Here is a 26,634-nt window from a genome sequence, read left to right on the forward strand (position 1 = left end):
CAATGTGAACTACAGATTTAGGACCATCTACAGGGGAGATTATCATATGATCAAGGATACAAGTGGACCTTCTAACTAGTATAACTGTTAATCTAAGCTTGTATATTTATTGTGCAACCAAAACTAATTTGGAAAAAAGTTGTATTATTTGAGGTTAAAGTTCACTGGAATTCGGTTATTTAGATTTAGTAATGGCTGAAATTGCAATAAGGTTTTTTTTTTGTCTGTGTGTCCCAGATCATGGCCGTCCTGTATATTCACTGGCATTAGAAAAGACTTGAAAAAGTGAGCAGCGACTCACGGAAGCTCCTACCCTGCCATAGGTTTTGTTAGTCTTTAAGGTGCTCCTGGACTCTTGCTTTTTGCTACAGCTACCCATCTTGATCTATTCATTGACACTACAAGTTAGTATTTATTAACACAATAAGATAAGTGAAGCTTCAAGAGGGAATTAGATAAGCATATGGAGCAGAGATCCATCAGTGGCTATTAGCCACAAGGAATAGATAGGAACTCTCAGGCTGGGGCAAGCGATGCTCTGTATTCTTGGTGCCTGGGCGGGGGCGAAACAGTGGGAAGGCTTCTAGTGTCCTGGCCCCACTGCTGGACCTCCTGATGGCACCTGGTATTTTTGGCCACTGAGTGACATGGAGTGTTGGACTGGATGGGCCACTGGCCTGATCCAACACTGGCTTCTCTTATGTTCTTATGTTCTTAAGCAACGCAACATAGTTAGCAACCTTTTAGTTAGCGACCTTTGCCTGTAAAAATTCTGAAATTACAGACCAGAAGTGCCATGCTAACTTAATGTTTTGTACAGCCCACCAACACATTGTCAGCACTAAACACATGCCACTAGTAATTAACAGTCAGAATGGTCTAATCAAAGTCAAGTCATTTTAAGGACCACTGAATTCACAAAGAGGAATTAAGCACCTGCCCAGCTCTCCCAATGACATACAAAGGAATTAGAAAGTGCTTAACCTTGGCTGGACCGCATTCACAGTAAGAGCACTATTCGTGTACGAATAAAGCATCTCAACATTTCTTTCTAGAGTAGGAAAGCACAAGAATTATTCAGGTACCAACTTAGGGTATGCCTACAATACAAATTTAAGCAACCTGCATGAGTGTCATGGATTTCGATAAAGAGACTGCAGTTCTACAAACGGGCTACAGACCACTGACAAAGGTTTCTCAGCACCCTGACAAAAGCCATCTGAATTTTTAAAAATGTTTAAAATCAGTCCCCTGAATGTCAGTCACATTCTTTATTCAGCAATTAGCTTCCTGGGCAAACCTCTCCTTAGGTTTCAGTTTTGAAAAGCCAGACGTGTTTGCCTCACTAATCCTCCATCAAGAACAGAATGCAACTGGGAAGCAGAGCTCACAAATCAGATATTGCAGAAGGAGCCGGACTGCAAGACAAAATTATTATTATTATTTCGACAGTGTTATAATAACCAAGCCCTCTACAATGGGAAACTGTTTTCTTTTCCTGTCCTAGGGGGATTGTAAAACTGGAAACTAGACTGGAAAACTGCATTGAGGGAAATCTGCTTGACTGGACTAAAAGAAACTGATTCACTGCATCCTGCCTTAGAAAAAGGAGAAAGAAAAATACCAGCCCTTACGCAGAAGAAACTGTCAGATACACAAGAGACAAAGTTCACAGCCGTGTTGAGGGAACAAAGGAAATGTGTCATAAGGTTCACAAAGTACGACCCACACGGCCTTGACGTTGAAGGAAGCCTCCCTTCCTCTCTCAAGTGACAGTGTTTTCTGAATTAGATATAAAGAAGATAAACTAATTTAATCCCATCCTCTTTGCTGAACCAATGTTTCCATTGGAACGGGCTTCTGACAACAAACTTGCTCATGACCTTGACCCACAGCAGAAGTCACACAGGGGGAAGAAAATATATAAAGCAAAAAAATTCAGAATGATCAGCAAAACAAAACACAACACGATTCCTTTAGTGTCTTGTAGTATACAGTATAGTTCTCATGGGATCAATGAAGAGTATCTGCAAAAAATGACATTGTGGTGTGTTCAAATCAGGCTTTAATTATTGACTAAAGGCAACAAAACTCTCATAGCTAAATGTTCTTCCACCATTCAATAGTGCCTATTTAATCCAAACAGCAACTTGGTTTTAAGAATGGAGACAGGGTGTTTCAACTCCAGAACTGTTTTTGTCTACACTTGGTCTGTAATACACTGTTACAGTTCATGAGCATATATTGTCAGAAATGATTTCATGACCCTTCGCTGGGCCCTTCTCATTATTTGGAAAGATGGTATCCTGTGTTAACAAAATTGGAAGAAATCCTTGAAGGGAATGTTCAGTCAAGACAATATCTTAATCTCCTAAAAATTAGTTGGTTAATTTAATTGCCCCTTAACGCTGTTATTGTTGATTGTATCTTGTTTAATGTTATAAGTCCCATTTAACTTTTGGGAAATAGAATTGTAAACTGTATTTTATATTTTTTGACGACCTAGTTTAACACAATTTTTATAGTTGTATGTTTAATGTATTTAAAAAGTTAATAAAAGTATATTTTAAAAAAAGAAATGATTTCATATGGTCATGGTCAGCCGGACACATCCTGAGCTGAAAGACCTGCGCGTCTGCAACAGGGTTAAACTGACACAGCTAGAATATGACCTTATATGAAGGGATGGTGCAGGCCACTGCAACAGGCGGAGTTAACACACCGCTCACTGACAACAGAAAGCATTTGGTGAACACAGGGAGGAAGAAGGGACTGCAGTACACATGAACACATGAAGCAGTGTTACACAGAATCAGCTCTTCAGGGTCCTAGGCAGAGAGAACCCTTTCACATCACCCACCGACTAGTCCTTTTTTAACAGGAGATGCCTGGAACCTTCTGCATGCAAAGCAGATGCTCTTCCACTGAGCCACAGCCCCTCCCCCACATAGAATATAGGTGACCAGTCCCACCTCTCTCTCCTGTCTCCATCATATTCCAGCCGTATCCGGCAAAAACACATCTTAAGTATTACTTAAGTATTAAGTATTTTCACCAAACAACCAGTCGGGAGTCAGCTGGAACACAAACAGATACAACAACAACATGCCGATGTGCCTCATCATATCTTAAAAGGAGACATTTAAGAACCTTTACGATGAGCGTAGAATTTTCTTTTGAGTCTATTTCTTTTTTGAGCCCCCGGAGTCTATTTTTATGGAGACAATGACAGCAATCTACCTAGCATTATTTCTGCATGAAATTTCAGCTGAGTTTATAATGGAACCCTGAACAAAGGAATACTGGGTTTTATTCATACCATACCTTTTGTACATGAAACCCAGAAAAGTACATATCCCATTCTACCCTTATAGCAGCCTTGTGAGGAAGATTAAGATGAGATCCAGTATTACCCAAAGCCACTCAAGCGGCTCAAGTGTGCCTTGGAGAGCTTTGCACTCTGTGGATCAAGACCTGCTGGTGATCCCCAGCCCAAGAAACATCTGCTTAGCCTCGACCAGGGCCAGGGCATTTTCTGTCAGGCCTTTGGCTAAGATAGTGGGTGTCCAATAACATCTCAACCTCCCCTGCTGAAGCTGAAGTTCCCATCTGTCATACAGCTGTCATATAGAGGATGGTACGGAGTTTTCTATTGCTCCAGAAGGTCGGACCAGAACCAACAGGTTGAAATTAAATCAGAATAGTTTTTGGCTAAACATTAGGAAGAACTTCCTAATCAGCACATTATAAAGTTGCTATCTGTCCCACTGGAGAAATCTGAGTGTAGCCCACCAGTACACGAGTTTCCCTCCCAAGCAAATGGCAGGTCTTCAAGGTCAGCCAGGGCATGGATGGTGGATAACCCCCGTAGAGGTATCTCAGTTGGCGTTGATCCCAAGACATAGGTGGGGGGGGGATAAAGACTCGGGGGGGATCGACTTCTGGATCGAGTACGTCTTGGAGACAAAGGAATGTGCTGCCTTTGTGTACGGTCCCTATAAACTCGCTCATCGATATCGACAGGTTTGACATGCAGGCGTGGAGGTTGACGCTGCGTGCTTGTAGAAATGTGTCGATCCCGACCTGTATCGATGTCGGGAGCTTCTGATACCGTCGATGTTGACGACGGAGAAGGAGAGAGGGAAGGCTCTGCACCCATGAGATGACTTAGGAGCTCCACATTCTCAATGTCGGAGTAAGGACACTCTAGTTGTTGTATAGGGTAGTCCAAGAGTTGAATGGTTGGTATCGGTGGAGGACCGTGTGCCTCCAATGTCGATACAGCTGTTGGAGCGGGGGGCACTTTAGGGGCATCACCCAGTGCAAACGCCACTACCTTCACCTTCTTTGCCGCCTTTAGGGGCTTAGAGGAGCCCTTTTTTGCGGACTTATCCTTACTTGCCTTGGGCCTCTTCTTCACTGGCTTGGAAGTGGAGGATTGCGCCTTTGATGCCGGAGGCTTCAACGTCGGTTGGGTGATGTCGGAGGCAGGCCTCGATGTTGGAGCCATCGAGATTGAAGGTCTCTCAGAGTCCATCGCTGAGGAAGGATGTAGCTCTGATTCAAGTAGCGCCACTTTGAGGCACGCAGCTCGGTTTTTTCGGGTTTGGTTCGAAAACCTAGCACAGTGCCGGCAAGACTCAGGTTTGTGAGACTCTCCCAAACAAAAAATACAGAGAGTATGGCGGTCAGGCAGTGCGAGTTTACTGCCGCAGCCTTTACACCGGTTAAAAAAGCCCCACTTCTTCTCCATAGAACAAGAAGAGCAGAGAATAAAGAAGGGGTGTGGGGGGGGGGTAGGGCCTGAAGGCCAAACTGAGGTAAACCGGCAACTTCCCCCCTCAGCAAAGGAAAATAAAAGTTTTTTTAAAAAGTTTTTGTAGGTAACGAAGTACTAAGAACAAAGGAGAAAAGTGAGGGAAAAAATCCAATAGACAAAAATAGTTGAACTGATCAGACCGATGAAGAAAAGGTATTTCCAACACGGCGGTAAGAAAGGAACTGGCGGGATGTTCGCGCCCTCCCCTCTGGGCATGCGCGGTGGGGTTCCTGCGCATGCTCGAGGTCTGGGTGCAAAAATCCATTAAAGAGCTTGGTACGATGCCATCGATCCAGCGCATGCGCACTAGATCCCATGGGTGTGAAGCACAGAGACCACGTCGAAGATTTTTATATGCTAAATACTGGAAAACAAAGGAGACTCCAATGAAACAAGAATTTGTGAATAAACTGAAACGGCTGAGAATGATAAACTGACATTAGAGATGAGAGCTGGAACTGAATGGACTTGCAATGTCTCACTTGGAAGAGATTTTATGACTGGTATAACATAAGCATAATAACTTGATTTGTGGAAATTTGAGAACACAGAAAGGGAAAGCCAGTAAGATAAGGGGATAGAAAATTAACAAATAATCGAAGATAGAATATGAAATATAAGCCTCTCGCTGTATGTTTTGTGTTTGCTAGTTGTAGGTAGGTGTTTGTCTTTTGCTATGTATGTTTGTAGTTTATAATGGGAAAAATCAATAAAAATGTACCCTTGGGTACTTATAAAAAAATAAAATAAATTATCCTTAGGATATGATGTATATCGCCAGTTATCAGCTAGAAAGGAGAGCACATATGCACGATGTAATTTTGATAAACCTATTTTAAAACTGATCTGTTCAGGGCCTGGAATTGATAAATTGTGGCACCAACTCTGGAGCTTTAGTTGTAGGTGTAGGTATAACTCCATAGAATGTTTAACAAAATGTCCTTTTTGGAGATGAGATTAATCAATAACTACGGTAATACTTGGTCAATGGAAAGCCAAAGATGAACAAATTAATTTTGGTGGCCAATGCTTGATAAACTTTGCTGTCCAGTTATGACTCACAATCATTAGGTAAAGGTTCCCTTGCTCGAAAGCCAGTCGAATCTGACTCTAGGGTTGCGGTGCTCATCTCCGTTTCAAAGCCAAAGAGCCAGCGCTGTCCGAAGACGTTTCCATGGTCATGTGGCCGGCATGACTAAACACCAAGGGGCACGGAACGCTGTTACCTTCCCACCGAAGTGGTACCTATTTATCTACTTGCAATGTCTTGCTTTCGAACTGCTAGGTTGGCAGGAGCTGGAACTAGAGACGGGAGCTCACTCCGTCATGCGGCACACTCGGGTCTCGAACTGCTGAACTACTGACCTTCCACAGCCTGCAGTTCAGCATCTTAACCACTTGAGCCACCGCAGCTCCTCTCACAATCATTAGTGGGAACTAAAATTTCAAAAGCAAACAAAATTTCACCTAAGTCTCAGAAAGAGGTGTAGCATTATTGATTATATTTTGGTTTCCGCTAATATTACAGATCTGAGTCTACATTTTCTCTTGGCTACCTCTATGATAGCGATCATGCCCTTTTGCTCCTAGAATTAAGGTTACGGAATCCAAATCCATCCTCTGGGAACCACCAAGTGAGAAACAACAATATGAGTTCTAATATTACTCCCTATAGAACCAGGAAGTAGTCCCTAAAAATGGTGCAGCAGATCAACCTAGTTTTGAAGTTCCCAATTGCAGGAGATTTAAGAGAAACAATTATAAAGGACCCTCTAGAGCAGATAATTCAGTCTTATGAACTATTTATATCTCTTTTAGGTACCTTTTGTACAACTAAGAAACCAAAGAAAAACCTCAAACTAGGCTCCTCTTAGTTCAGCGCTGTTTGCCACAATGTAAAGAAAGCTATAGTACTGTATTTAACCAAGTTTTGGAGATCAAACACTCAGAAATTTCTACTGCAATATTTTGCTTAGAAAATATAATTTTGCCAATATGTCTGTTAAAAAAAAACAACTTTATTTCATTCTAACTTGGTAGAAACTGCTTTGTGCCTCATGTCTTCCTGATAAGTAAAACATTCTGGCGAGTGGTAAACACAAGGAGTAAATCTTTCCCAGAACAGAAAATTCCATCTAGTCCAATGATTTTTGGGGGAAACTATTACACCACCCTTTTAAATGAGGAAGAAGAAAAAAACATCTCTAAATTGTCACCGGTTGAAATGGAGGACGTTTTCTCATTATTACACGGAATAAAGCCTGGCAAGACCCCTGGCCCAGACTGGATGCCCCCCTTAACTTTTTAAGAACCACTGTGACTGGTGGGCACCAATTTTACAATGCTTATTCACTGTGATTGATTCAACTGGTTAAGTCCATGACAAATGACAAGAAGCTATTGTAGTTCCACCTACACAGCACTCCCCAGCCAATTATAGACCAATTAGCCTGTTGTCCATACCAGGAAAGCTGTATGCTGCCCACGAGCAAATGCAACCACTCAATACTCCATGATAATGTGAAGGAGGAAAAGATGTTCTAAATTATGCCAGAAAGAGTGAGGATGAGGAAGGGAGAAGGCCTCCAGCTGAGATTTTCTAGCTGAGGTAGGACTTCACCTTTCACAATCTTCTACTAATGCTTTTTTAAAAATTCATTTTGGTATTATATCCATTTCCCATCTCTTCTGAGGACCTGTGCAGAAAAGCCCTTCCTCCTCTCCCCAAACAGGAAGGCAACTAGTAAATCCAGAAAAGGGTCCCACCTCCTCAGGAAGTCCTGGTTGGCCACACCTACCCACCTCCAGAAGTAAGATCTTCCCTATGTTGACTACCCTTGTCCTATAGGGTTCAACTCCCTTGTAAATACATGGTCCTGGCTAGCTACAATGTGGTAGAAGGAACTATCACTCATGGATATCATCAATCACTTGTATTTTCAGAGAAACACCACAGTACAAAGTGGTGACAAAACAACATAAATATTTGAGAGATTTATCTATTACATGAACATTATTCTTACGATGCTCACTATAGCTATAGCTCCTGTATCATGAAAAAAGTAGTACAAAAGATAATTAAGCATGAAAAAGGAGGGTAAACATCTAAATACCACCAAGTATAATTTAATCACAAAATAATGTTTGGGATTTTCTTCTCTCTGTGGCTGGTGGTCTTGTTAACTGGCTCCAATTCAGCTAATGCTTGTCATAATTGAGTTCTATGGAAACCAATGAAACTCCTTAGTTACTATCAATTCAGGTTTCGGTTGAACTTAATCACAGCTAACTGGCTGAAGCCTAACATATAAAGTTCTTTTTAAAACTGATTTAAAAAGCTAGAACATTAAAAAAAATTCTATTCAGTACATTTTTATTCAAAAAACGACTTCAACTAAGAATTTTCTCCTTTTCCCTTAATAAAGTGACACCATAAAATGTATTCCCTTTCCCCATTAAAAATGTACTAGTCTCCCTACCTAACATTCCATGGTTGCAAGATTTTCCTGTTAGGAACAGTTGCATATAAATAAAGTTTGCTAAACAAACATCTTATCTTTTTATGGAAGGAAATCCTTTAATGACGTCCTTTCCCGAGAAAAGCTACATTCAAAAATCCATTCCCATAAACTACAGAAGTGAACATGTGAATATTTTTATTCTATTTCCACAGCAGACTGGAAAACCTTCACATAGATAAGGTATGTCTGCTGGCGTTTCCAAATAAACAGTACTCCTGTTGCTTCCTTTCCATATAATGGAGGCTCTTCTTCCTTATTCCCTAAGGATTGATTTCTGCATTAAATTTTTTTTTCATGCAAATCAACTCCTGTGATTAACACTGTTGACTGGGGAAGAATCCGTGCTTCTGTCTGGCTTGTACTAGGCACACTTTTGGCCAAACCTTATTTTACTTGTAGGCAAACCCTTCGTATGGCAGTATTTTTATCACCTAAGTGTCTTGCAGGTAGTGGTGGGAAGTGCCATTAAGTCACAGCTGCCTTATGGCGACCCCCGTACGGTTTTCTGTTGAAATATATAAGGTCTATAGTGCAGCCTTATGAAGATCTGAAGATCACCCTACAGGGGGACAGCTGAAGGACTGGTAGTTAGCAGAGATAGATTAGGGACTGCCCAAAAATTCAAATTATGTCCTTGCCGTCTCCTGATTGGCTCTTCTGGAGACCTCCTGCTCCTGCAGAGCTTTCTTGTTCGTTGGTCCTCCTTCAGCAGGTAGTTTAGACAGTTAAGGCCCTCTCTCTTCTATGTTCTATAACAGTTTGTTCTCCGGCATTCAGTTCGGTGCTTGAACCCCCTGCTCAATACATTGACTCCTTTCTAAAGCCATATGTCTCAACAGCGAAATCTTATATTAAAGATACAAAGCACTTTATTAGTTTCATAGAAAATTTGTCTGTTCCTGCCAAATCTATTCTGGTTTCTTTAGATGCAGTAGCGTTATATACCAATATACCAAACGAAGAAGCCAGAACAATAACAGAAGAGACTTTAGATAAATACAGTGAGTATGGGCATTAATTTAGGCCTTGAAGATTTTTTCAATTCAGTTGTCGATGAAGACATTCAAAACGTGCTGTACCGGAGGCATGTCCAACAATAACACCACCACCAACAACAACACGGGATTCTTTGGAAGCAAGTGTTACATCTTTTGAAAGTTTTGAACTGTTGGCATCAATACATACACGTTTTTGTATTTGAGTTCTGGGTTTTATCATGTGTGAATTGTGCCTTTAAGGCTTTGTAAAAAATTCCCAATGTGATCTGTAGCTTTTAGGAAGATTATTTCAAAGAATGTATGATAAAGAAAATGCAAAATACAAATGAATGCAATGTGTTAAAAGTCTCTTTAAAGGTTCATAGTAGTACTATTTACATTCGGTGATTAGCTTTCCAGTAATATTATCCTGATACACAGCAATGTTCCCCTTTCTGCTTTGTATTGCTCACAGCTCTCAGGGCAAGCTGTTCTGTGACTGGCTCTCTCTCTCTCACACACACAGGCAGTTACTGTATTTTTTGGACCATAAGACTCACTTTTTCTTCCAAAAAAAGTGAGGGGAAAAGTGTGTGCGTCTTATGGACTGAATACTGAGCCCCAGGGTTCAGAATATTTTTTCCCCTGTTTTCCTCCTCTAAAAACTAGGTGCGTCTTATGGTCATTCAATGAAATATTTCCTATGGTTCATCACAAATCTACAGCTAGTCAATTTCACTGGAGGGCACCAGGTCCTAATGTTATGCAAGAGAGCAGAAACCATCACTCTCTCTCCAGACCATTCATAATTATGCTAATCTCTGCCAGGTTTCCTTTTAGTTGTCTTTTTGCAAACTAAGGAAACACAAACGTTTAGCCAACCATAACAAGGAAGGTGTTCCAGCCCCTTGTTGAGCCTTTCGGTTCATTTCTGAACTCTGTAACATTATTTCTGAGATAGAGCAGCAATATTATTTCCTGGTATTTGTATTCCCTCTGGCTACTCTAAGCTAAAGTGCTGGAAGAGGTTTTGCTTTGTTTTTATTTCTCCTTTCCAAATATACTTCTCAAATCCTTGACCATATATCAGTAGACACAGTTATGAGCACCTATATTGGGGAGCCTAGAAAAGTTGTGGGGGGGGTGTGTGCAAAGAAAATTGAGTACTAGGCTCAGAAGATCTCATCTCCTTTCTTGATTTGCCTCCTGCTAGTGTTCCCCTTTGCAGTTAAATCAGAATATATTTGCTGTCCTCACCCCTGTATGTTGTGTCCATCACAATTCCGGATGCCCCCACAAAAAAAGAGATTGTGTTCAGGTCTCCAGTTTTGTCCGTGGGCACCTGGCTGAAATATTTGACATAAACGCTATCACTAACTACTACAACTGATTCTAGGCAGAACTTTGCTAAAGCATCTGGAGATTCTTTGGCGGCTCAGGCTCAGCTACCCATTATCCTTTCCCCAGGGAGGATCCAGAAGCAGATCTGTGCTTCCCAGGTACACAAGGATGTCAGGATGTTGCAGGATGTCTCAGTTTGGATGGGGATCATGGTGGGAAGGGAAAGGGGGCTTAAAGCTTCCCCCGTACCATTTCCTCTAAATGGAAAAGACCCCAAATGCATCTCTTGACCCAGGAAGGCACTCAGGGAACACAGAGTGTACAGTTAGGTGCTATACATTATGTTAATCCACATAGTTCCCCCCCCTTTTTTTTCTTCCCCCATCAAAAGCAGCCATTCAGTGGGGTGGGGAGAGGTAGTTTTAACCTCTCTTTCTCTATCACCTCTAATATTTCCATCCCTCTCGGCTAAGCCTTTGGACCGGCAGACGAAGAGACACATGCACCTCTATCTTTACCTCTGCAGGGGAATCTGAAGACAGATGTAGATGTATTTATTATGGCGTCAAGCCAACATAACCATAACACATTAGGATACAGAGTGTTAAAATCTGGGAAGACAGAAGGCAGGAGACTCAAGGGAATGGACTCGTAAACCTTTTCCTATTTCCTGATTTTCATTTGTCCTCTCCAGCTGCTTTTAACCCTGGGGAGAAAAGGACAAGGGTAATGGCCAGGCCAAAGCAACTTGCTGAAGGGGCAGTTTGGGGAGGCAACACACTGGTAGAGAGAAGGTTACAATCCCTGCCTTAATTACCCACATATATGGTTGGATATGTAGTCCGTAGCCAGTTTGAGTGAAAAAAGTCACAAAAACAAGACACGTAAAAAAGTCACAAAAACAAAACATGCAATTAGCACACATCTCCATTTTTAAACACAATCCTTACCTGACTTTGTGTTTTTTCTTGTCCATTTGTCTCCCCACTCTGAGGCATCACGGTTGGCGGGAGCGGCGCTCGTCGCTTTTTGATTTCGCTGTTTGCAGTCATTCCTGAGATGTTCCCAAGAGACAGCGATGGACCCAGAGTCATGGAACAAGAATTCACTGAAGTAGAATTGGGAGCTGTTGTGATTCTCTGCAAGTAGAAGCAGAACATCCATCAAAATGTCTTCTTAATGAGAAACCTCTAGGCTACTACGTAAATTATGTATAAGAAGCAAAACAAAGATTCCTTCTTACTGACATGATAATTCAGCCTCATGCTCTAGAAGTGACTGCTTACATAAAACAACTACATCAACTGTTATACTCAAACAGATATTCATTTGGGGAGGACAGAAATAGGCTTGGTGAAAAGGACTGGACTGCATGAGTCTATAGAAAAAACAGGTTGCTTACCTGTAACTGATGATCTTCAAGTGGTCATCTGTGAAGTCACACACATGGGTTGGGTGCCTGAGCACGAACCTGACCTCAGAAAGTTATAGAGCTAGCCTCAAATGTCTTGACATGTTTTCTCCCGTGCTCTGGGAAGCAGGCAGCCACTGCGCAGGCCTGGAGCTGAGGAGAAAGCACACTCCCGCTCAGTTCCTTCGGATCCCTGCTGCTAAGTCCTGTCAACACAAGGTAAGTGAATGAGAGGTACCAGCAGTGGGGAAGGCTGGGAGGGTGTGTGTGACTGCACAGATGACCACTCGAGAATCATCAGTTATAGGTAAGCAACCTGTTTATCTTCTTCGTGGTCTCTGTACTGTCCCACACATGAGTGATTAGTGAGCTAGGTAGGCAAAAGCAGGATGGAGGGTGCTGGAAGACAAAACAGAACAGACAAACCAAGAGCCAGTTACCCATTACAGGCCTACCAGCAATACACTCCCGACAGGGAAGGTCAGTGGACAATTGACTTCAATACTGCCTGTCCGAAGGAGGCATCTCGATGTGCTCTAACATCTAGAGCACAGTGCAACACAAAGGTCAATGGAGAGGATCACGTGGCAGCCACACAGATGTCATCAAGGGATATGCCCCCAAGGAAAGCAGTAGAGATCAACACCACCCTGGTGAAGTGGGCTCGCAGATAGGTAGGTAGCGGTCGCTTGGTAGTGGTTGCATAACATAGGGAGATCGTGGCTGTGAGCCATTTTGCCAGTCTCTGGGGGGGAACCTTTTGGCCCTTCCTGGGTTCCCCATAGGTAACAAAGAGGTTGGGGTCTTGCCAGAATGGCTGAGTCCTGCTCAGGTAAAAAGAGAGGGCTCTCCTTACATTGAGTGAGTACAGGACTCGCTGTGGAAAAACTTGGGAGAGTCGTAGGTTGCAACAGGTGGAAAGGCGAAACTACCTTTGGCAAAAAGGACAGGTCAGGTTGAAGCACAACCTTATCCTTGTGAAAGAGGATGTAAGGAGGATCTGCTCGGAAGGCACTGAGATAACTGGCCCTCTTGGCCAAAGTGATTGCAACTAAAAAGACCGTCTTGAAAGTAAGAAGGTGGAGATCAGTAGTTGCCATGGGTTTGAATAGTTTGCCCGTGAATTTTGTCAGGACTCAGGACAGGCTCCACACAGGAACAAGGGGCTTCTGAGGAGGGTGGCGCTGCAGCATGCCTTTGAGGAACGATTTGGCAGTCCAGTGCGAAAACAAAGTGCTGCCATCTATCAAATCATGATTACCCAAGATGGCAGTTAGATGAACTTTCAGGGATAAGAATCCCAGTCCAGACTCCTGCAAAGAGACCAGATTCAACAGAACATCCAATAAGGAGGCTGTCTTCGAGTCTATCTGTCTGGAGACCACGTAGAGAGAAAAACGAGTCCACTTGCCCTGACAGGTCCAGCAACTGGAAGGCTTTCTGGCATTCAGTAATATGTGATGGACCCGTGGAGAAAAAACTAGGGCATTATTCTCCATGCTGTCAGTTTGAAGGAGCCGGGGTTGTGGTGGAGAACCCTACCCTGCTGCCGCAACAGCAGATACAGAGCCGGAGGGAACCGCAGGTAAATGTTGTTGGATAGGCTGAGAAGATGCAGAAACTAAGGTTGCCGGGGCCACCAAGGAGTTACCAAAATTCAATGGGTCCAATCATGGATGATCTTCAGAAGCACCCACTGTATCACGGGATACAGGGGGAACAGATAGAAGAACCTGCCTGTTAAACAATGTAAGAAGGCATCCCTGGAGGACCCATTCTCAGCCAGTCCCAGCTGAAGAAGACACAGCATTTGAAATTCTCCCTGGTAGAAAAAGCATCAAACTCCAGTTGACTGAAAGCCTAAAAAACCAGAGTCAGGAAGGTCAGATTCAGGGCCCATTCATTCTCATCAGAAACTGTTCGACTGAGGAGGTCTGCCTGAGTGTTCTGAACACCTGGAATATGAACAGCAGTGAGGACAATCTGTCGGTCCAGGCACCATTGCCAAACGTCCATGACACGGGTGCAAAGCTTTGCTGATGCAGTCCCTCCCTGTTTGTTTATGTAGTACATGGTCGCTACATTGTCGGTTGCAACCTGTACTACCCAACCTGCTATTGCAGGGAGGAACAATATCAAAGCCTGATGCACCACTAGGAGCTCCAAGCAGTTTATGTGGAGACATCGTTCCAGTGAAGTCCATCGACCATGGGCGTAAAGGGTCTCACAATGGGCTCCCCAACCCCAGCAAGGCATCTGTGGACAGAAGAATCTCCGGTGGCTTTTGTTGAAAAGGCATGCTTGTCAAGAGATTGTAAAGAGAGGTCCACCATTCTAGGGTGGAAAGGATGCCTGATGGGATGGACAGCATCATGGACCAAGGCTGGTGCTGGAGCCTAAATGATGTATGAACCAGAATTGTAGAGGCCTCATGTGCAGACATGCGAAAGGGACCACAAATGTGGTGGAGGCCATGAGCCCTAGAAGGTGCTACATGGATCTTGCTGGTTGAGTAGGCTCCATCAGGAACGTTTGCAGCACCATCTGCAGCATGGAGGCCCTGTCTATGGGCAGGTATGCTCGCTGCTCAGTGGTATAAAGTCTGACACCAATAAATTAGAGAATCTGCAAGGGATGGAGAGACAATTTGCTCAGGTTCATGCAGAGCCCCAATCTGGCTAAGACATAGAGTCACCCGGATTTGGCCCTCCAGTTGACATCAATAGTGAGAAACCAGGAGACCAGTCATCTATGTACGGGTAGACCATGATCCCCTGCCATCTCAGGGCTGCTGCTACCATCGCCATGCATTTGGTGAATACGTGGGTTGTGGCTGAGAGGCCGAAGGGGAGTATCCGATATTGGTAGTGCTGCTGTCCCACTGCAAAATGGAAAAAGCGGTGGTGATGTGGTTGGATGGTGATGTGAAAATAAGCATCATGCAGGTTAATGGATGCTAGCCAAGCATTTGCAGGGATGAGAGGGAGAATTCCCTGCAGAGTGACCATTTGGAACTTGGGGCATCTGATGCGTTGGCTGAGACTTCAGAGATCCATTATCAGGTGCTTCCCCCAATCCTGCTTGGGGACGACAAAGTACCTGGAATAGAAGCCCATGTGGTGGGCAGCTCGGGATACCTCCTTAATGGTTTCCTTGGAGAGGAGGGTTTTTACTTCATCAAGGAGGAAGTGGGATGGGGGAGTGGGCACGAAGTGTGGAATGTGGGGTAGAGAAGAGAACTCTATGGCATACCCCACCTGAATGATGATGAGAATCCATATGTCAGAGGTTATTGCATCCCAAGTTGGATGGAATGGATGGAGTCTGGTGCCCACAGGTCTGGAGTAAGGAGGGGTGGGGTGAGTTCACAGTAATCGGTAAAGTCAAAGAGACTGCTTAGGAGTCTGTGATGGCCGTTTGGTGGTCTGTTTCTTAGGCCTTGCACAGTAGAGTTACTTAAAAGAAGCCAGCTTCTTTTTCCAAGCATCAGGTGGTTGAGGAGATTGTTGCTGCTTGGGATAAGGTACCTTCCATTATCAAGATTTAAAAAGGCACAGGATGGGCTGTGTTACCCCCAGGTTCTTGGCCCTCTTCCTATTGCAATCAACTGCTGTCAAAGTCTCATCGATGGTGGAGTGAAAGAGACCATCCCCATCAAATGGCAAGTCCTGAATCGGCCCGCAGAGCACAAAAGGGGCCCGAATGGGCCATTTTCAGGGGTGCATTTGGTTCGGACGAACTGAATGCACATCCCTAGTCAGTGTGGTAAGCATTCCGGTAATGGTGACCTGAAGACCTTGAAGGTGAATGAGCATAAGGTTCGTAGGAGCACTCAGGTCACAGGCACGGTCAGGGCTGATGCTCTGAGGAAGACCTCGAATCCAAAAGATAATATGACTGGCAGGGCTCACTGTGGTAGATTATAAGGAACATCCATATTGGCTTGAATCATGGGATGCCGACCAGCTATGGGATCAACAAGTCAGCTTCAATCTCAAACAACCATCCTGGTGCATGGAAGAGTGATGATGATCTCTCAACCTCGACCAGGTAGACTGGTTTCAGGTATCATCCCGATGGGTACACTCCAGTGGGGAGGAACCTTGCACCAAAGGGCTATGGGATAAGACCGAGATGATAGTCTTCCCCAAAGGCAGATGTCCAGAAGCATCTGAGGAGGGGCCACTTGAATACTCATAGCAGGCACAGATGCCATAGCAGTGTCAGAACCCACAGCCAACAACGAAGTACACGCGTTCAGGAACGGTAATACTTTTATTGCAGAGCTATAGATGCAGTAACATAAGCACTGTTAAGAATGGCGGCAGCCCCTTGGGCATAATAGGATATAGGGTATTCGTATGCACCCCCCCAGGGCACTGGCCAATTAGGCACCCTCCCGCGTGCGGGATAAAGCTAAAGCTGAGAACCAACACTCTCCCACGGCACCTAGGAAAAACCTAGACGATACAACTCCCTCCTGCACATCTGTATAGATAAGCATTTTGGCGCAAAGCAGAAAAAGCACAGAAAAGGAATGCAGTAGCAATTAACCAGACACAGACCGATCTCCCCAACCCCCATGGAAGCGTAGCTGACAAGCAGCCATCATGGAAGATTTCCTCCGGTCAGCACCAGGGTGATCAGCTGGACAGGCAGGCGGTATTGATGAAGACAAACCATTAATGACCAGTGGCTTGATTGATTTCAAGGGTCCAGCCAAGGTCAGCTTCAGTTTCTTAGGTTTCAGACCTGAGTTGAACCTGAGGACCTTTTGGATGGCTTATCTTTTTTTATGTTTCTTCATGGCAGAGAGCTCTGAAGCCACTGACTGGACCGAATTTCCCTTCAAGTGTGGGGGAGGTGGTGTCAAATGGTGAGAGGACATCTTTGGATGAAGGGTAAACTCCAGAAGTTGAGTTTGAGGCCATGCTGCTCGTTTTTTTCTTGCTGGCTTCACGAATTTCGCACAGTGGGTGCAAGACTCGACCTGGTGTTCTTCCCCCAAACAGAATAAACACAGGTCGTGGCCATCTGCGGGGGGGAGTTTCAACCCACAAAGGTTACACTTTTTGAAGAAGGTTGTATGTTCCATGAGCAACCACCCCAGGAGGGTTGGGGAAGGGTGGGGTGGGGACTCACAAATAACTTTGTGTGTGTGTTTCAAGACAAAGACAAAGAAAAACTAAGAGGTAGGCAACAGGAGACAGGGAAAGAAAAGTCGAAGAGGGAACGTCAAGGAGCTCAGTGAGAGAGGCGAGGTTGATGTGGTGGTCAGGAAGGAACTGAGCAGGACAGTGCTTTCTCAGTTCCAGACACGCACAGTGCCTGCCTGCTCCCCAGAACATGGGGGAAATTAAATGGCAGTTGCTGGGCTATTGCCTTCTGTTCAATTTGCAGCTTCTTCCCATCTAGTGTTTTGACGGTTACTAGTTTGCATTTCAGTTTTTTTCCTTTTAAGTGTTTTTTTTTCCTTCCTCGCAGCTTTTCTTAGCTGTTTGGGCACTGGGGCAGATCCTTTTGCGGGGAGGCCGTGCCTGCGTGCCCGTCTCCCACGGTTTGGGTGGAGCCATTTCAGTAGCACGCTTAGCTTGGTGGCTGTCTGTGGGGCTCTTACCACAAAGTAGCAAGGGAACCACGCAGTGGCCAGCACCCATGTAGATACCCATGTAGATCCCAGGGGTTGCCACTCCACAGTTTCACCCCCAGCAAGTGGGGTAGGGGTTAAGTGGCAGGCAGGTTGCACAATTCTGGTTCTGCCCCCATGCTGCACCAACGCTCCTGTGATGCAGTCAATAAAAGCTGTAGTCTGTTCTTTATGCAAAACACAAACATGTCTTGTTCTTTATTCCTTGCCTGGACTCCTCCTATACCCCCGGGAACGCAACCATTCTTGTGTCCTTGACATTTCCTCTGCTTCCATAGGACACATGGCTGTGTCCTTGACATTTCCTCTGCTTTCATAGGACACATGGCCATATTCAAAGACCAGTAAGGAAGTCAGGCTCCCTGTCCTCTCACCATAATGGTCGCTGAGTTTTCTTTCTAGTTAAGCTATCTTTTAGCCCTGACCAAAAATCCACATTTGAAATGTTCACTAAGCAGTTTCCCTCATAAATAGATCTCAAGTCAAAACCAACGCTTTAAAATATGAGTTAACAGAGGCAGAGCAATTTTTCTTCTATAACCGTGAAAACAAAAAGGTGGGGGAATAAAAAGAATAAATGAAAAAGCTTATAATAACTAAGAACAAAATTTTTCATTTGTTTGTAAGTAAATATACTGGGAAAGACACAAACCCATCAATCATCGAGAACATTTACTGGACTCAAACAAGTAAACTTTGACAGGACAAATGTCTCAGTACTTACTGCTTGCCTTGCCTTGAATTAATTTAAAGATGTCACTTTACATAGAACAAATTGAATTACTTTGTCCTTAGATCTTAGAGGGATTTTTTCGTTGAATGAAGATCCTTCTTGACTAAAATATACTTATAAACACGGGCGATCCACAAGAAACTTGCAGGGGAATGGAAATACCATCCCCCCACCAGTCTCTTCCTCTCCCGTTTGATCCCTCCCACCATCTTCTTCTCCTGCCTTTCACATCGCCACAAGTTCCACTTCCACCTCCATCCCTGACTCCCCCTCTTCTTCCTTCTTGCCACTGACTTCCCCCCCCCACATAATCCTCCTGCTTTCTCCCATTCCCTCCTCCATGCTTTCTTCTTTTATGAAAAAAATGCCTGGTTGTATGGGGTTGCTAGGTAACCGCACAATGCGGACTGTGACCTCACAAGATCTCAGTCAGCATTTTTTTTTTAAAAAAAGCTGTGATACAAGCGTAGGTGCAAACATCGCTTGCTTCTCCACTGAGAAGGTTTAATCCCCTCCCATCTCCATCTGACAGAGTACACCTTAAAACTAAATCCCATGAGATGGATTCTACAGAAAAGCTGAAGAAGAATACTGTAATTCATAATAATGGAGGGGGTATTATTGCATTGCCGGTCAGTCTCCCCTCCCTGTAACTTTGGGGTTTTTCTAGAGGCCTGTACAAACACCACCCCTTTATGTCCTTGGTCCCATGATGCGGCTTTTTCGATCTGCACTTTGGTACTAAGTTCAGAATTGAACATATGACTGAGAATTGAGGGGGGAAGAAGAGACTGAAGTGCCCATCCCTTGTGCACCCTGGAGCAGTTTTAGAGCTGTGCACTGTTATCATACCACAGCTGGGAATCTGCAGCCACAAAATATGTCTTTAAAATATTTATACCCCACTCTCTCAACAAAATATTCCCTAGGTGGCTTACAGCAATTAAACTAATAAAATAAGTTAAAGCAAAAATGATAGCTCATAGATAAAAAGGAGCAGCGCTAAGACTATTTAATGCAGCAGTACAATAACACTTAAAATAAGAACCTAAAGAGTAAAACTATACAAGCAATAACATACTATTTGAAACCATCATAAAAACATTAATAGTTAAAACGATTGGGGAGAGAGGGTACTTCCACGCAGGGAGGATTAATGAAAAGGCCCACTAAGCATTTTCTTGCCTGCCATGTCAAAGACAAAACTTTGGCATTGGGAGAATCTCTGCGGGGAGCAAGTTCCAGAGTCTCACTGCTACTACAGAAAAATCCCTGATCCCAGAAGAAGGTTCACACACTGCTTCTGAAACCAAAGGCACAGAGAGTAGGGCCTCTGAAGATAATCTTAACAGGATCAATCAAGGTGGGTAGCCGTGCTGGTCTGAAGCAGTATAACAAAGTTAGAGTCAGGGGTCGTTTCGTAGAAAAAGAGCTAGGGGAACTCATTAGCATAACTCATTAGCATACGCCACACCCCCTGACATCACCGGAAGTGTGTCATAAGGCCACACACCCCGCCCCCAATGGTCCCGCCCCCAACGGTCCCGACCGCCGTCGCCGGCCTTGCAGCTCCACTGCCGAGCCCGATGAGGGGCCCGGCGGTGGACCTGCAAGGCCGGCGGGAGGGCAAGGAAGCCCCACGAAGGCCCTCCCTGGCCCCAGGCAGGCAGGGGTGGGGAGAGGCAGGGAGGAAGCAACTTACCCTCCCTCTTCTCCTGCCTCCTCCTGGCTGAATGAGGGCCGGAAGCGGGGTGGCTGGAAGCAGGGGGCAGGGCTTCGTCATGTGCCCCGCCCCCTGTACCTCACCCGGGGGAACTGCGTTCCCCCCCGAAATGACAATTTCGACTCCATGGACCCCTGCACGTCTAGAAAGTTGAACCAAAACAGATGATAACCAGGAACTAAGCTTGTCATTCTTTTGATCTGTTAAAAAAAATGTGTCCTCACTATTTTGCATGCTAATTTAACAAACCACCCCTATATATTCAACTATGATATGTAATTCCATTTCATCGTCTAACGAAGTGTGCATGCACACAAAAGCTCACACCTTGAATAAAACTTTGTTGGTCTTAAAGGTGCCATTGGACTAACAGGATCAAACAGAAAAGGGTGAAATCATGTCAAGTATCTCAAATTATGCAGCACACTCTGAACCAGGCCCAGAAAAAAGTCAGCAGCCAGTGACTTTAAAAACTGCTAAGGCTAGCCTCTGTAACTTGTGCTTGGAAGCCCTCTCATTACCATGTTTTTCAAACATTTTACAATTGACTTTCAGTACTACACGTAATAGTACTGTTTTATCGATAGGCTTCTCTACTATTGAAATACTTTTTGGGATTTTTACTATTCAAAGACTATTTTTAAAGTCAGTTTAAAGAGCCAGTATGGTGTAGTGGTTAACCATGGTGGACTGGGTTTGAAGAACTGGGTTTGATTCCACACTCCTTCTCCACATGTAGCCTGCTGGGTGACCTTGGGCCCGTCACAGTTCCCTCAGAACTCGCTCAGCCCCCACCTACCTCACAAGGTGTCTGTTGTGGGGAGGGGGAGTGCGATTCTAAGCTGCTTTGAGATACCTTAAGGTAGAGAAAAGCAGGGCACAAAAACCTACTCTTCTTCTTATGGAGCATCTTGATAAAATTATGTTATTTAATATGTATATACATATTTAGATATATCTAATAAATATATTAATGAACATATCATTATTTGATAACCTGACCATGGTTTCATTCCCTTCTTATACTCTGCCATGAAAAAAGATCACTAAGATGATAACAATCACGCTGTAACTATGCACAATGTAGTATTAATTAGAGAGGGGGGATGAAATGTTTATGAGGTTTTTTTTCTTGTTCCAAGCATCTTAACCTTTTATTACATTAAAAAACAGCTTCTGATGTTCAATTCATCATGCTTTAAAAAGACGATCCTGCATATTATTTTCATAATGGCTGAAGAGCACATACAGGGTCCCATAATGGTATCCTGTTTGCACTCATCTATCAAATGGACAGCCCTCATCTGAACAGAGCCTCTTGGAGCAATTGCAACCACTTCGGTCTGCTCTGCACACAAACCACTTCAGACTTCCCAGTTCACAAGCCGCTTCATATCAACTTCTGTAGTAAAATTCACTAATGAATATTCTGAATATCGAAAAAGGACAAAGGCCATATTGGGCCTTCACAGAAATAAGGCACCTGGACCCAAAGAGGCAAGCACTTCATGTCCATTATAATGTTCTCTGCCACTCAGACTCAGCTCTTCATAGTCTTTGCTCGTCAGTTAGGTCTATGCCAAGGTAGAATAAAAAGCCCTCATCATCAAAAAAAGAAAAACCTCAAAAGCCTCATAAAAATGCATGTGCATATGGGTCAAAAAGCGCTCCCCTGAGGCCGTCTTTGATCAGGAGGCCAGATCAGGGAGAAACATTTGAATGTTTAACAGCCCCTCTCCTCCGGTAAGTTATCTAACAGAGAGAGCTTTGACTGTTGAAAGCTTATACCCCACAAATCTTGTGGGTCTCTGTGCTAACTAAACTCGAATCTCACCCTAGGTTAGCTACAACCCCAATGCCCAGGGCATTTCTCCTACCAATTCTGGTGGTGCTTCCTTTATTGTGCTGCCCAAAGCAGCCACTTGGGCAGCTCAATTGGAGAATCAGCCCTGTATCTTTGATTAATAAAAGAACAGATAAATTTCTTCAGCAATATCTGCTGAGCCAAGCTGCTCGGATTCTTAACTAATCACAACCTCCCTTCTCAAACAGACTGTTGTTCTTCCAGCAGCAACATGGGCATGCTTTGTAAGCCACTGAAGCGGTATATTTGCATCAGATTATGAACACACGCAAAAAAATAAAAGAGCAGTTGGTTTTGACAGGAAATAAGGACAAGTTGCTTGCCTGTAACTGGTTTTTCTTTGAGTGGTCCTCATCTCTGCAGTCCCGCTAATGGGAAATAATTTGAGAAATAATCTGGAAAAGACTTTTAGTACTGAGAGGGTGGGCTCCACTGCACACCTCAGGGAGATGGAGAAGCACCTTTTGTGGTCTCTACAAATCACTTTATGGAATTACACTAGCAAGCTGACCTACCTGGAGGTGGGAACAGGTTTGAAGTCACGCAAACAAGACCAGTGCTGCCAAAGGTTGCACCCCTCAGAGCATAAATATCAATGCTTCACAAAGGTGTAGGGTTGAGATCATGTAGCCACTCAGTATATATGAGGAAGTAGTACTTATTCCTTTGGAAAAATCATAGAGGTTGCAACAGCCCTAGTGAAGTGAGCTCTGAGAGATCCAGGTAAAGGATGGCATGCCAACTCATGACAAAGTGCAATGGAAGCTACGATCCGTCCATGAGGACCTTGTGGAGACAGCTGAAGCCCTTTTTTGTGGCCTCCATAACATATGATGTGGGGCTCTACTGTCTGAAAAACGGTCACCTTCTGTATTTTCCTGTGCACCACCTACAGTCTTCTTCAGGCTGCCACCTGTTGACTGTTCCCCCACTTAGAGGGGTGTGCCCAGCATCAGCCAAAGCCTTGGCCTTTTCCATCATGGCTTTCAGTCTGTGGAACAGACTCCCTGAAGAGGTGAGGCGTGCCCCCTTACTAGAGATCTTTAGAAGGCACCACAAGGCCTGCTCATTTGGCCAAGGCTATGCATAGCTAGTGGGGAGGGAGGAATTTGGGGTTTATGATTTTATTTCGATTTTAACTTGTGGTGTTTTAATTATTACTGCAAGCCACTCTGAGCCAAAACAAAAATAAATGAAGGAATTCTGTCAATGTAGAACGCCAATACATGACATATACCTGACATATGTGCATGACATATATGCAAAGAACTCTTTTTGCATCAGATATGGGTTTAGAAAAGCAAGATTAAATATAGATCAGGATGAAGCATGACCATGCTGGTTGTTATTGCAAATATGGAAGGTCAACCCTACTGGGTAGGTTTAATTGCAATCAGAGAGACAGTCTTAAGAGATGAAAATATAGACATGGAGAGAGGGTTCCCTGATCAACCTAAGGTCAACTAATTGGTGCGACTCCCACTAGTGCAAGACCAAAAAGTTCCCATTAGTGTAAGACCAAAAAGAAGTAGTCAGAGATCTTTGCTCATCCTGCAGAACTACAATTCCCAGGATTCCCTAGAAAGGAGTTACTATTAAGTTACTTACTTTAAAACTGTATTGTGTCCATGCTCTTGTGTGTCCTATCTTTACTGTCTCTGAGCAACATTCCCCTGTGAACAGTGCATGCATGCGTGCTTACTTTCAGGCCCTTTATGAACAATCTTGCTGCATTGACTGTCACCAACAGTCAATGGGAGTTACATGGCATCTAGTTTTTAAAGCACTACACTGGCTTCCAGTGGAGTACAGAGTCAGGTTGAAGGTTTTGGTATTGACCTTCAAGGCCTTGAGCGGTCTGGGACTCATGTATTTTTGGGACCGCTTCCTCTGGTATGTCTCCAGGAGAGTGTTATGCTCTGCTGAGGAGAACTTACTGGTGATCCCTGGGCCCCAAAGATATCCAGCGGTCCTCGACCAGAGCCAGGGCTTTCTCAGTCCTGGCTCTGACCTGGTGGGACTCTCTGTCAAATGCCATCCGGGCCCTGTGGGGCTTAATGCAATTCCACAGAGCCTGTCAGGCACAGATGTTCCGCCAGGCTTTTGGTTGAGGGCAGCGACGGTTTTCCATCATGGCTGGCACCCCTCCCCCTTTTCTACCAACTCTCCCATTTTGGCTTCCTCTTTACTTCGCCTGTGCGGAACGGGTTTAACACAGTGCGGAACGGGTTTAAACACAAGGTTAGTAACGTCATCCAAAATTATTTTAAGAATGTAAGAAATGTTACTTATTAATTTTAACTTTTCTTGTTTGATGTTTTTTCACTTTTTGTTGTACATCGCCCAGAGCTCTGTCCATATAGGGATTGGGTGGTTCATAAATTTAAAATATAAATAAATAAACTACTTGAGGCTGACAGCTCTGAGAGAGGAAGGCGAGACTGAGCAGTCACGGAGCTCAAGGGAACCGTTGGATAACGAGAAAAGACAGAAGAATCCTTCCCTCTGCTGAGTCCCAGGCATCACTGCACCGGTTGACTATCACCTGTTTTTATAACAGTAACCTTAAAAGAAGTTCCTTGTACTTTAGACCTGGGAACCACATACGTCAAATAACCACCGCTCCCAATACGAACACGTGTGCCAACTCAGATCCTCCTAGCAATGCCTCCTGGCCGTTCCCACACCTAAATGTATTAAATTAACTGCAGCACTGCCTGGAGCTGTTTCAGCCATGAGACTGGCCTTGTTGAACAGCCTGTCTGGAGGGTGCCCACCTTTGTCTTGTTTCCGAAGGCACTGTAAGATGGTATAACAATAGGGTCGATGATCAAGGTTATCATTTCTCTTTCATGGTGGGGAGGTGGCTGAGAATTTTTGGCCTTTTAAAAAGTTGTTTAAATGATTATTAGTGTTCTGTACTAGGAGAGGGTTTTTTGGCACGTGCTCTTCATAAGCTGTTTCGAGCCCCCCTGACGAATTAATGCTAGCACTTTATTAAGTTGTATAGTTATGGTTTTAAATTTATGCTTGATTGGGTTTTATTATTTATTGTACTGTTTTATATTGCTGTAAGCCACCCTGAGCCGGCCTTGCTGGGAGGGCAGGGTAAAAATCTAATAAATAAATAAATAATAGGAAAGCAGAATATACAAATACTTTGGTAAATAAAAAGAAATAGATGTCAAAGGTGAAAGACTGTTTTAACCTTACTAGATACGACTGACACACACACAAGACTACTCCAATTAATGAACAAAAGTCACAGTCGAACTTTCGTGTGCACAGCCTCCTCCAGGTTCAGCTATTCAAATAAATTATAAGCTTGCATGAAACAGGGATCTCAACTAAGTGAAATCGCTGTGGAACTAGAAAATGCAGTGCTAGCTGATATCAAAGCAATAGTCCCGTTGTAACTCATGCTGAAACGCTACTTGGGTGTGCAGGCGACTTATACAGCAAAGTAGCATGAACATTCCATTTTTTGAAATTTGAATCTGAAAGCCAAACTAAACATTACAGTTTTTAACGTGTTCCCTGTACTCAACCCTTTTAAAAACTGTAACGTTTGATTTGACCCTGGGTTGCTAAGGGACCTTACATTAAATTCTCCTGACAGAATTAACAAAAGGGGATGAAGGTAACTATAACAGAACACCAGCCAAAGTAATTTTAATCACACATACAACCCCACACACTCTATTGTGATGGACAATATTCTGAAGCTTGGTTGGTAGTCTTTTCAAACTATACCCCTCATATTTGAACAGGGGGGTGATTTGGCTTTAGTTAAATTTAGATGGCGCCATGTTCACTGTGATTCCCTCCCACTGAAACTTTGCTAATCTCTGCTGCCAGCTGCTCAAATGTTTACACTTGAAGGGCCTTCTCTGTTTGTCCTGAAACAGTCTCTGTTCAGTATCTCATTGGCACAGATGCCAGACTGAAGGCAAGAAAGGGTTTGCTGCTGGAAACTCTTGATTAATAGTCTTCAATGTGTTTTTAAACTCCCCCCCATTTGTCAAATCTATTTTCATTAGATTTTTAATAACATTACTTCAGTCTAGAAGCTGTTCCTAGCTTCGTTTGTAGCTCTGTGGATCAGACATGAATCATACTCAACTGGAGCTGGAGTTTAATTACACCAGAGCAGATCTTTAGGAAGCTCCGAGTCAAACCCTAAGTCTTGCCTCTAACTGTGCAATGCTTATAACATGAGTTACCAATCAGTTGATTATCATCACTTCTGTAGGATGAGATCAAAAGACTTTAAGCATGACCTGGGGCTTTGTTTGAACCGCAGACCCCCATGCCAAATCACAAACTACAATTGAAAGTTCCATCTGTTTCTAAGGCAGTTTATCATGTGGGGTGGGGGCGCTACTCTTTGGGAAACACAAGCACCTTTTTATCAACCAAACTGCATAGTTCTTTCATTTCCACCTACAAGAATTTAATAAAAGGACTTGGTTCTATTAATATAAAATACTGGCAGGTATTTAGGCAGGTGAGGGAGGTGATTGGAACAAGCAGGTAGAAATAAACCACCTGCTTCTTATACAGTACCATTAGCATGCACGACGCTGAGCATAAGCAAC

At 43.8% G+C, this 26,634-nt stretch overlaps 1 protein-coding gene across 1 annotated transcript in view; it reads right to left on the minus strand.

Moving 5' to 3' along the window:
* COBL (cordon-bleu WH2 repeat protein) overlaps nt 1-26,634 on the minus strand; it is a 182,736-nt gene that overhangs the window by 85,842 nt on the left and 70,260 nt on the right. The window contains exons 8-9 of the mRNA XM_015405499.1: nt 11,609-11,797; nt 11,407-11,409 (exon numbers count right to left, since the gene is read on the minus strand). Of these exons, the coding sequence (XP_015260985.1) occupies nt 11,407-11,409; nt 11,609-11,797 (192 nt within the window). The remainder of the gene's footprint in view (nt 1-11,406; nt 11,410-11,608; nt 11,798-26,634) is intronic.

This window comes from Gekko japonicus, unplaced genomic scaffold, assembly GCF_001447785.1.
Source record: "Gekko japonicus isolate JY-2015 unplaced genomic scaffold, Gekko_japonicus_V1.1 scaffold1085, whole genome shotgun sequence".
NCBI classification, from domain to species: Eukaryota; Metazoa; Chordata; class Lepidosauria; order Squamata; family Gekkonidae; genus Gekko; species Gekko japonicus.